Genomic DNA, 12,543 nt, shown 5'->3' with positions numbered 1-12,543 from the left:
ACCTGAGTGTGTGCAGAGGCCCCCCTATACCTGAGTGTGTTCAGAGGACCCCCCTATACCTGAGTGTGTGCAGAGGGCCCCCCTATACCTGAGTGTGTGCAGAGGGCCCCCCTATACCTGAGTGTGTGCAGAGGACCCCCCTATACCTGAGTGTGTGCAGAGGGCCCCCCTATACCTGAGTGTGTGCAGAGGGCCCCCCTATACCTGAGTGTGTGCAGAGGGCCCCCCTATACCTGAGTGTGTGCAGAGGGCCCCCCTATACCTGAGTGTGTGCAGAGGGCCCCCCTATACCTGAGTGTGTGCAGAGGGCCCCCCTATACCTGAGTGTGTGCAGAGGGCCCCCCTATACCTGGGTGTGTTCAGAGGACCCCCCTATACCTGAGTGTGTGCAGAGGACCCCCCTATACCTGAGTGTGTGCCGAGGGCCCCCCTATACCTGAGTGTGTGCCGAGGGCCCCCCTATACCTGAGTGTGTGCCGAGGGCCCCCCTATACCTGAGTGTGTGCAGAGGGCCCCCCCTATACCTGAGTGTGTGCAGAGGGCCCCCCTATACCTGAGTGTGTGCAGAGGGCCCCCCTATACCTGAGTGTGTGCAGAGGGCCCCCCTATACCTGAGTGTGTGCAGAGGGCCCCCCCCTATACCTGAGTGTGTGCAGAGGGCCCCCCTATACCTGAGTGTGTGCAGAGGCCCCCCTATACCTGAGTGTGTTCAGAGGACCCCCCTATACCTGAGTGTGTGCCGAGGGCCCCCCTATACCTGAGTGTGTGCCGAGGGCCCCCCTATACCTGAGTGTGTTCAGAGGACCCCCCTATACCTGAGTGTGTGCAGAGGACCCCCCTATACCTGAGTGTGTGCAGAGGGCCCCCCTATACCTGAGTGTGTGCCGAGGGCCCCCCTATACCTGAGTGTTTTCAGAGGGCCCCCCTATACCTGAGTGTTTTCAGAGGGCCCCCCTATACCTGAGTGTGTTCAGAGGCCCCCCTATACCTGAGTGTGTTCAGAGGGCCCCCTATACCTGAGTGTGTGCAGAGGGCCCCCCTATACCTGAGTGTGTTCAGAGGGCCCCCCTATACCTGAGTGTGTGCAGAGGGCCCCCCTATACCTGAGTGTGTTCAGAGGGCCCCCCTATACCTGAGTGTGTGCAGAGGGCCCCCCTATACCTGGGTGTGTTCAGAGGGCCCCCCTATACCTGGGTGTGTGCCGAGGGCCCCCCCTATACCTGAGTGTGTGCAGAGGGCCCCCCTATACCTGAGTGTGTGCAGAGGGCCCCCCTATACCTGAGTGTGTGCAGAGGGCCTCCCATTAGGTGTGTGTCTCTCATGTCATGTGACCGGTGAGGTAGGTTCTCGGTACTGATGGTGATTCTCTCCCGGCAGGGGATGGAGATCGTCCAGACAATGAACAGTGACCCCGGACTGGCGGTTGGTGGGTATCGTCCTCCCGGATCTCAGTCAGTATGTTCATAGTGTGTGTGACGATTGTATGGGAACGTCACATCTGAGGGGACTTCTCATCTACAGCCATGGCAATAGTATATGTCAGATAGTACAGTCTGCACCCTGCTGAACGACTGCTGAGATCAGTTATGGGATGAATTGTATAGACAGAGAGGAACGGTAAAATGCGATCACTGTGCAGATCCTGAGAATAACACGGCCGGTGATTTCCCTACTTCTCCTAGCAACGGGGACCCTGACCCCACCCCCAACTCCTCCCCCGACCCCGATCCTTCCACAATCAAGTTTTAATTGTAGAAATCCGCTCACTTTATGATATTTATTATTATGAGATGGAATTGTCTGCAGTAAAAGGAAACTGACCTTCTCCTAAAAAAAAATGCCAAGTGCCTGGCTGCCATCCACATCCAATGGCTTCAGTCCTATGAGTGTCTATGAGATGGGGGGCGGTGCTCTATGGCGGAGGGGTGTCCAGTCCTCCTCATTGGTCGATAACGGTTCTCCTCTCTCTCCAGGGTACACGGCGTTCAACGGCGTGGACTTCGAGGGGACCTTCCATGTCAACACCATCACCGATGACGACTACGCCGGCTTCATCTTCAGCTACCAGGACAGTGCCAGCTTCTACGTGGTGATGTGGAAGCAAACCGAGCAAACCTACTGGCAGGCCACGCCCTTCCGTGCCGTGGCAGAGCCGGGCCTGCAGCTGAAGGTCAGTCAATGGAGTGTGCCAAGGGGGGCTGGGGGCTGCATCTGTGGCCTCACCCAATAATCCCCCCAACCTAATAATCCCCCATCACCTAATAATTCCCCCATCACCCAATAATTCCCCCCTTACCCAATAATCCCCCATCACCCAATAATCCCCCCAACCTAATAATCTCCCATCACCCAATAATCCCCCCATCACCCAATAATTCCCCCATCACCCAATATTCCCCCCATCACCCAATTATTCCCCCCATCACCCAATAATTCCCCCATCACCCAATAATCCCCCATCACCCAATAATTCCCCCATCACCCAATAATTCCCCCATCACCCAATATTCCCCCCATCACCCAATAATTCCCCCTTCACCCAATAATTCCCCCATCACCCAATAATTCCCCCCTTACCCAATAATTCCCCCCTTACCCAATAATCCCCCCAACCTAATAATCCCCCATCACCCAATAATTCCCCCATCACCCAATAATTCCCCCATCACCCAATAATTCCCCATCACCCAATAATTCCCCCATCACCCAATAATTCCCCCATCACCCAATAATTCCCCATCACCCAATAATTCCCCCATCACCCAATAATTCCCCATCACCCAATAATTCCCCCATCACCCAATAATTCCCCCATCACCCAATAATTCCCCATCACCCAATAATTCCCCCATCACCCAATAATCCCCCCACGACCCAATAATAACCCAATAACCCATCACCCAATAATCCCCCCAACCTAATAATCCCCCCATCACCCAATAATTCCCCCCTTACCCAATAATTCCCCCCATCACCCAATAATTCCCCCCTTACCCAATAATCCCCCATCACCCAATAATCCCCCCATCACCCAATAATTCCCCATCACCCAATAATTCACCATCACCCAATAATTCCCCCTCACCCAATAATCCCCCCCAACCTAATAACCCCCAACCCAATAATTCCCCCAACACCCAAAAATAACCCCCCAACCCCATAATTACCCCCAACCTAATAACCCCCCAACCCAGTAATTCCCCCATCACCCAATAATTCCCCCATCACCCAATAATAACGCAATAACCCATCACCCAATAATCCCCCATCACCCAATCCTCCCCCCTACAAAATAATCCCCCCTCACCCAATAACCCCCCCCCCAACCTAATAATTCCCCCATCACCCAATAATTCCCCCCACCCAATAATCCCCCCTCACCCAATAATCCCTCCTCACCCAATAATCCCCCTTCACCCAATAATTCCCCCTCACCCAATAATCCTCCCAACCCAATAATTCCCCCTTTACCCAATAATCCCTCCAAGCTAATGACCCCCCCAACCCAATTATCCTCCAACCCCAATAACCCCCCTCGCCCAATAATCCCCCTAACCCAATCACCCAATAAACTCGCCACCCTAAAATCCCCCCTCACCCAATAATCCCCAACCCAGTAATCACCCCCCCCCCAATAATCCCTCCTCACTCAATAATCCCTCCTTACCCAACAACCCCCCATCACCCAGTACCCCCCCCCCAGTAGATATTGCTGGTGTCTGGACTCACCCCCCCATCCTCTCCCCTCCAGGCGGTGAAGTCGAAGACGGGTCCCGGGGAGCAGCTGAGGAACGCCTTGTGGAACACGGGACACACGACTGACCAGGTGCGCCTGCTCTGGAAGGATCCACGGAACGTGGGCTGGAAGGACAAAACGTCATACCGCTGGCAGCTCTCCCATCGCCCCCAGGTGGGCTATATCAGGTCAGCACGGGAAACCACCTTCATCAGGACCGCAAGCGCTGACCGCACACCTTACACTCCCATTGTACAATTTACTTTATCAACCCTTATAGTGTTCCCCAAACCAGATTGTACAATTAGATATGGGGGGGGGCTGGGGGGCTATCATGGGTGACAGAAGCACTGGGGTCACTGGAGGCACTCGGGTCACTTGAGTCATAGGAGCACTGGGGACACTGAAGTCACAGAAGCACTGGGGGCATAGGAGCACTGGGGACACTGGGGTCACTGAAGGCACTGGGGTCACTGAAGGCACTGGGGTCACTGGAGGCACTGGGGTCACTGGAGACACTGGGGTCAATGGAGGCACTGGGGTGACTGAAGGCATAGGAGCACTGGGGTGACTGAAGACACTGGGGTCGCTGGAGGCACTGGGGTCACTGGGGCCATTGGAGGCACTGGGACCGCTGAAGTCACTGGAAACACTGGGGTCACTGGAGATACTGGGGCCATTGGAGGCACTGGGGTCACTGGAGACACTGGAGTCACTATAGACACTTGGGTCACGGGAGACTCTGGGGTCGCTGGAGACTCTGGGGTCCCTAGAAACACTGGGGTGACTGGAGGCACTCGGGTCACTGGAGGCATAGGGTCACTGGAGGCACTCGGTTCACTGGAGTCATAGGAGCACTGGGGACACTGAAGTCACAGAGGCACTGGGGTCACTGGAGGCACTGGGGTCACTGAAGGCACTTGGGTCACTGGGGACACTTGGGTCACTGGAGGCACTTGGGTCACTGAAGGCACTGGAGTCACTGGAGACACTAGGGTCACTGGAGGCACTGGGGTGACTGAAGGCATAGGAGCACTGGGTGACTGAAGACACTGGGGTCGCTGGAGGCACTGGGGTCACTGGGGCCATTGGAGGCACTGGGACCGCTGAAGTCACTGGAAACACTGGGGTCACTGGAGACACTGGGGTCACTGGAGACACTGGGATCACTGGAGGCACTGGGGTCACTGGAGGCACTTGGGTCACTGAAGGCACTGGGGTCACTGGAGACACTTGGGTCACTGAAGGCACTGGAGTCACTGGAGACACTAGGGTCACTGGAGGCACTGGGGTGACTGAAGGCATAGGAGCACTGGGTGACTGAAGACACTGGGGTCGCTGGAGGCACTGGGGTCACTGGGGCCATTGGAGGCACTGGGACCGCTGAAGTCACTGGAAACACTGGGGTCACTGGAGACACTGGGGTCACTGGAGACACTGGGGTCACTGGGGACACTTGGGTCACTGGAGGCACTGGGATCACTGGGAACACTTGGGTTACTGGAGGCACTGGGGTCACTGGAGGCACTGGGGTCACTGAAGGCACTGGGGTCACTGGAGACACTGGGGTCACTGGGGACACTTGGGTCACTGGAGGCACTGGGATCACTGGAGACACTGGGGTCGCTGGAGACACCAGGGTCACAATAGACACTGGGGTCACTGGAGACACTGGGGTCACTGGAGACACTGGGGTCACTATAGACACTGGGGTCATTATAGATACTGGGGTCACTGGAGACACTGGGGTCACTGGAGACACTGGGGTCACTATAGACACTGGGGTCGCTGGAGACTCTGGGGTGACTGGAGGCACTGGGGTGACTGGAGGCATAGGAGCACTGGGGACATTGAAGTCACAGAAGCACTGCTGGGGTCACTGGGGACACTTGGGTCACTGGAGGCACTGGGGTGACTGAAGGCATAGGAGCACTGGGGTGACTGAAAACACTGGGGTCGCTGGAGGCACTGGGATTACTGGAGACACTGGGGTCGCTGGAGACACTGGGATCACTGGAGATACTGTGGTCACTGGAGACACTGGGGTCACTGGAGACACTGGGATCACTGGAGACACTGGGGTCGTTATAGACACTGGGGTCATTATAGACACTGGGGTCGCTGGAGACACATGGGTCACTGGAGATACTGGGGTCATTGGAGACACTGGGGTCACTGGAGACACTGGGGTCACTGGAGACACAGGGGTCACTGGGGACACTGGGGTCACTGGAGACACTGGGGTCGCTGGAGACACAGGGGTCACTGGAGACACAGGGGTCACTGGGGAAACTGGGGACACTGGGGTCACTGGAGACACTGGGATCACTGGAGACACTGGGGTCACTGGGGACACTTGGGTCACTGGAGACACTGGGGTCACTGGGGAAACTGGGGTCACTGGGGACACTGGGGTCACTGGAGACACTGGGATCACTGTAGACACTGGGATCACTGGGGACACTTGGGTCACTGGAGACACTGGGATCACTGGAGACACAGGGGTCACTGGGGAAACTGGGGTCACTGGGGACACTGGGGTCACTGGAGACACTGGGATCACTGGAGACACTGGGATCACTGGAGACACTGGGGTCACTGGAGACACTGGGGTCACTGGGGACACTTGGGTCACTGGAGACACTTGGGTCACTGGAGACACAGGGGTCACTGGGGAAACTGGGGTCACTGGGGACACTGGGGTCACTGGGGACACTGGGATCACTGGAGACACTGGGATCACTGGAGACACTGGGGTCGTTATAGACACTGGGGTCACTGGAGACACTGGGGTCACTGGAGACACTGGGGTCACTGGGGACACTTGGGTCACTGGGATCACTGGAGACACTGGGGTCGTTATAGACACTGGGGTCGCTGGAGACACTGGGGTCACTGGGGACACTTGGGTCACTGGAGACACTTGGGTCACTGGAGACACTGGGATCACTGGAGACACTGGGGTCGTTATAGACACTGGGGTCGCTGGAGACACTGGGGTCATTATAGACACTGGGGTCACTGGGGACGCTGGGATCACTGGAGACACTGGGATCACTGGAGACACTGGGGTCGTTATAGAAACTGGGGTCGCTGGAGACACTGGGGTCATTATAGACACTGGGGTCACTGGGGACGCTGGGGTCACTGGAGACACTGGGATCACTGGAGACACTGGGGTCGTTATAGAAACTGGGGTCGCTGGAGACACTGGGGTCGCTGAAGACACTGGGGTCCCTGGGGTCCCAGTTCAGGTGTAGTGATGCTTCGCCGTTTGAAGCCAGCATGAGGAGAGCTGTTTTCTGATTGGTCATGACACCAAATCTGTTATAGAAGTGATTGACCCCTCCCCCGAGGAGCCCCTCCCGGCATCCCACAATGCAATGTCCGCTCCTCAATAGCCAATAGAAGGACTGGTGCATTGTGGGATGGCGGGGGCCAGAACCCCAAGGCTGAGTGTGATAGGTGGGGGGCTCCCACAGAGGAGGATCTGGTGGTCCCTCTATGGCAGATATTGGTGTCGTGTAATGGGGACCGCCGTGTGTCACCTGTGTTGGGGGGTCCCAGTGGAGGTTTTGTGTTTTTCGGATAAAACAGGGAAATGCTCTGACCACACTCAGACATGTAGCGCCCCCACATGGAGAGTGAGGGGGTCTGCACTCAGCACTGGTGGGATCAGATCATCTGGTGAAATTTCTGGGCTGCAGAGCTGACTCTCTAATCAGATGAAGCTCAGATTGGTCAGAATTAGGACAGTGAGGAGTTAATGCCCCCCGCAGAGGGGGAGGGGAGGGGCAGATGAGAAAATCCCCCGTCCTCTTCTTGTTTAGTGAAGCGATGAGATCAGCGGGAAGCTGAACCCGGCCAGTCCTTGTCGCCGTCACCCCGGCAACGCAATGGCGGTCAGGAATGTCAGGCTGGGAGCCAGAGCGATCGCCTCTTTCATATGGAAAAGGGGAGAACAATGGCCGGCCTCTGGGAACCGGACCGCTGTGTGTTCCTGGGGGGACCCCTATGCTGGGCCCCCAACTTAATACCCAACACCAGCCCTACAAGGGATGAGCTCATAGTATGACCGCTGCGAGAGAGAGGGGGAGGGATGGATGGAGGGAGAGATGGAAGAAGGAATTATGGAGGGAGGGAGGGAGGGAGGGAGAGAGGGAGGGATGGAAGGAGAGAGGGAGGGATGGATGGAAGGAGAGAGGGAGGGAGGGAGAGAGGGATGGATGGAAGGAGAGAGGGAGGGATGGATGGAAGGAGAGAGGGAGGGAGGGAGAGAGGGATGGATGGAAGGAGAGAGGGAGGGATGGATGGAAGGAGAGAGGGAGGGATGGATGGATGGAAGGAGAGAGGGAGGGATGGATGGATGGAAGGAGAGAGGGAGGGATGGATGGATGGAAGGAGAGAGGGATGGATGGATGGAAGGAGAGAGGGAGGGATGGATGGAGGGATGGATGGAAGGAGAGAGGGAGGGATGGATGGAAGGAGAGAGGGATGGATGGATGGAAGGAGAGAGGGAGGGATGGATGGAAGGAGAGAGGGAGGGATGGATGGAAGGAGAGAGGGAGGGATGGATGGAAGGAGAGAGGGAGGGATGGATGGATGGAAGGAGAGAGGGAGGGATGGATGGAAGGAGAGAGGGAGGGATGGATGGATGGAAGGAGAGAGGGAGGGATGGATGGAAGGAGAGAGGGAGGGATGGATGGAAGGAGAGAGGGAGGGATGGATGGATGGAGGGATGGATGGAAGGAGAGAGGGAGGGATGGATGGAAGGAGAGAGGGAGGGATGGATGGAAGGAGAGAGGGAGGGATGGATGGATGGAGGGATGGATGGAAGGAGAGAGGGAGGGATGGATGGAAGGAGAGAGGGAGGGATGGATGGAGGGATGGATGGAAAGAGAGAGGGATGGATGGATGGAAGGAGAGAGGGAGGGATGGATGGAAGGAGAGATGGAGGGATGGATGGAAGGAGAGAGGGAGGGATGGATGGAAGGAGAGAGGGACGAAAGGAAGGAAAGATGGAGGGATGGATAGAAGAGTGAGAGGTAATCTATAGACATGATTGTGGTGTATACAGTGTATATATATATATATATATATATATATATATATATAATATATTCTTTCAGTGAATCTGTTCTTCTCCTGCAGAGTGAAGCTGTATGAAGGAATAGATTTGGTGGCGGATTCTGGAGTTGTTATAGACACAACCATGCGAGGAGGACGGCTTGGGGTCTTTTGCTTCTCCCAAGAGAACATTATCTGGTCCAACCTACAGTACAGATGTAATGGTGAGTGGGACAGGTGTACATCAGGTGTAATGGTGAGGAGGACAGGTGTACATCAGGTGTAATGGTGAGGAGGGCAGGTGTACATTAGGTGTAATGGTGAGGAGGACAGGTGTACATCAGGTGTAATGGTGAGGAGGGCAGGTGTACATCAGGTGTAATGGTGAGGAGGACAGGTGTACATCAGGTGTAATGGTGAGGAGGGCAGGTGTACATCAGGTGTAATGGTGAGGAGGACAGGTGTACATCAGGTGTAATGGTGAGTGGGACAGGTGTACATCAGGTGTAATGGTGAGGAGGGCAGGTGTACATCAGGTGTAATGGTGAGGAGGGCTGGTGTACATCAGGTGTAATGGTGAGGAGGACAGGTGTACATCAGGTGTAATGGTGAGGAGGACAGGTGTACATCAGGTGTAATGGTGAAGGGGACAGGTGTATATCAGGTGTAATGGTGAGTAGGACAGGTGTATATCAGGTGTAATGGTGAGTGGGACAGGTGTATATCAGGTGTAATGGTGAGGAGGACAGGTGTACATCAGGTGTAATGGTGAGGAGGGCAGGTGTACATCAGGTGTAATGGTGAGTGGGACAGGTGTACATCAGGTGTAATGGTGAGGAGGGCAGGTGTACATCAGGTGTAATGGTGAGGAGGACAGGTGTACATCAGGTGTAATGGTGAGTAGGACAGGTGTATATCAGGTGTAATGGTGAGGAGGGCAGGTGTACATCAGGTGTAATGGTGAGGAGGACAGGTGTACATCAGGTGTAATGGTGAGGAGGACAGGTGTACATCAGGTGTAATGGTGATGAGGACAGGTGTACATCAGGTGTAATGGTGAGTAGGACAGGTGTACATCAGGTGTAATGGTGAGTAGGACAGGTGTATATCAGGTGTAATGGTGAGTAGGACAGGTGTATATCAGGTGTAATGGTGAGTAGGACAGGTGTATATCAGGTGTAATGGTGAGTGGGACAGGTGTACATCAGGTGTAATGGTGAGTAGGACAGGTGTACATCAGGTGTAATGGTGAGTAGGACAGGTGTATATCAGGTGTAATGGTGAGTGGGACAGGTGTACATCAGGTGTAATGGTGAGGAGGACAGGTGTATATCAGGTGTAATGGTGAGTAGGACAGGTGTACATCAGGTGTAATGGTGAGTGGGACAGGTGTATATCAGGTGTAATGGTGAGTGGGACAGGTGTACATCAGGTGTAATGGTGAGGAGGGCAGGTGTACATCAGGTGTAATGGTGAGGAGGACAGGTGTACATCAGGTGTAATGGTGAGGAGGACAGGTGTACATCAGGTGTAATGGTGAGGGGGACAGGTGTATATCAGGTGTAATGGTAAGGGGGACAGGTGTACATCAGGTGTAATGGTGAGTAGGACAGGTGTACATCAGGTGTAATGGTGAAGAGGACAGGTGTACATCAGGTGTAATGGTGAGTGGGACAGGTGTATATCAGGTGTAATGGTGAGGGGGACAGGTGTATATCAGGTGTAATGGTGAGGGGGACAGGTGTACATCAGGTATAATGGTGAGGAGGACAGGTGTATATCAGGTGTAATGGTGAGTGGGACAGGTGTACATCAGGTGTAATGGTGAGGAGGACAGGTGTATATCAGGTGTAATGGTGAGTGGGACAGGTGTACATCAGGTGTAATGGTGAGTGGGATAGGTGTACATCAGGTGTAATGGTGAGTGGGACAGGTGTACATCAGGTGTAATGGTGAGGAGGGCAGGTGTACATCAGGTGTAATGGTGAGGAGGACAGGTGTACATCAGGTGTAATGGTGAGGAGGACAGGTGTACATCAGGTGTAATGGTGAGGGGGACAGGTGTATATCAGGTGTAATGGTGAGGGGGACAGGTGTACATCAGGTGTAATGGTGAGTAGGACAGGTGTACATCAGGTGTAATGGTGAGGAGGACAGGTGTACATCAGGTGTAATGGTGAGTGGGACAGGTGTATATCAGGTGTAATGGTGAGGGGGACAGGTGTAATGGTGAGGGGGACAGGTGTACATCAGGTGTAATGGTGAGGAGGACAGGTGTATATCAGGTGTAATGGTGAGTGGGACAGGTGTACATCAGGTGTAATGGTGAGTGGGATAGGTGTACATCAGGTGTAATGGTGAGGGGGACAGGTGTATATCAGGTGTAATGGTGAGTGGGACAGGTGTACATCAGGTGTAATGGTGAGTGGGACAGGTGTACATCAGGTGTAATGGTGAGTGGGATAGGTGTACATCAGGTGTAATAGTGAGGGGGACAGGTGTACATCAGGTGTAATGGTGAGTAGGACAGGTGTACATCAGGTGTAATGGTGAAGGGGACAGGTGTACATCAGGTGTAATGGTGAGGGGGACAGGTGTACATCAGGTGTAATGGTGAGGGGGACAGGTGTACATCCGGTGTAATGGTGAGGGGGACAGGTGTATATCAGGTGTAATGGTGAGGGGGACAGGTGTATATCAGGTGTAATGGTGAGGGGGACAGGTGTACATCCGGTGTAATGGTGAGGGGGACAGGTGTATATCAGGTGTAATGGTGAGGGGGACAGGTGTATATCAGGTGTAGTGGTGAGGGGATAGGTGTATATCAGGTGTAACAATGAATGGGGCAGGTGTATATTAGGTGTAATGGTGACTGTGCACAGTGTATGTCATGTGTACCAGCGAGAGTGTATATCAGGTATACAGGTGAATGTGCACAGTGTATATCACAGGTATATCAGGTATACAGGTGAGTGTGCACAGTGTATATCAGGTATACAGGTGAGTGTGCACAGTGTATATCAGGTATACAGGTGAGTGTACACAGTGTATATCACAGGTGTATCAGGTATACAGGTGAGTGTGCACAGTGTATATCACAGGTGTATCAGGTATAGAATTTCAGTGGTTTTCATGCACTGAACTATCTTCTCTCTCCACAGACACGATTCCAGAAGATTTTGAACCATACAGGAAGATGCTGTTGGAGAGTCGGGAGTAGGTTTAGCGCCCCCATCTGACAGAGTTTCTCACTTCTGCACACCAGCGTCTGTCCACAGAGCATCCCGATTCCACGTTTTGAGAAAAGAGGTCGGACCCCACACTGGGCAGAGGGGCCCATCGTAGCTCTGTGACCGGGGACCACTCAGCAGACATTGTCCCCTTTTTGGTGGGGAAGGTGTGACCTCCCATGGTTCCTCTCTGGTAGGACATTCGAAGGAAGTGACTTTGGGACAATCCTCTACCTATGGCTGCCTGGCGGTTGTATCATAAAATCTGGAATATTTCATCCCATCTCATAAAGTTCAGGAGGTTTTTATAGCGGGTGTTGTGTCCTCTGTGTGCCATGTCTGGAGTTTCTCGGGGTTTGGCCACTGGTGGTCTTTGATGTGGCTGGAATATTACCCATAATCCTTAGCTGATGGGAAGGTTCAGGTCGTTCTAGGCTGCTCTCCGATTCATCTGTAGCCCAATTTGAGGAACACTGAGGGTCTTTAATAATACAGGAACAGTCCATGACA

General features: G+C 54.1%; 1 protein-coding gene across 1 annotated transcript in view; it reads left to right on the top strand.

The window, feature by feature from the left end:
* The window catches only part of THBS3 (thrombospondin 3), a 55,876-nt gene extending 43,533 nt beyond the window's left edge, over positions 1 to 12,343 (top strand). The window contains exons 19-23 of the mRNA XM_073608795.1: positions 1,378 to 1,426; positions 1,974 to 2,170; positions 3,752 to 3,924; positions 8,888 to 9,027; positions 11,965 to 12,343. Of these exons, the coding sequence (XP_073464896.1) occupies positions 1,378 to 1,426; positions 1,974 to 2,170; positions 3,752 to 3,924; positions 8,888 to 9,027; positions 11,965 to 12,023 (618 nt within the window). The 3' untranslated portion in view covers positions 12,024 to 12,343. The remainder of the gene's footprint in view (positions 1 to 1,377; positions 1,427 to 1,973; positions 2,171 to 3,751; positions 3,925 to 8,887; positions 9,028 to 11,964) is intronic.
* The last annotated feature ends 200 nt before the right edge of the window (positions 12,344 to 12,543 follow it).

This window comes from Aquarana catesbeiana, linkage group LG13, assembly GCF_042186555.1.
Source record: "Aquarana catesbeiana isolate 2022-GZ linkage group LG13, ASM4218655v1, whole genome shotgun sequence".
Taxonomy (NCBI): domain Eukaryota; kingdom Metazoa; phylum Chordata; class Amphibia; order Anura; family Ranidae; genus Aquarana; species Aquarana catesbeiana.
The sequence above is the reverse complement of the archived record's forward strand: the minus strand, read 5'-3'. Positions and strand labels throughout refer to the sequence as shown.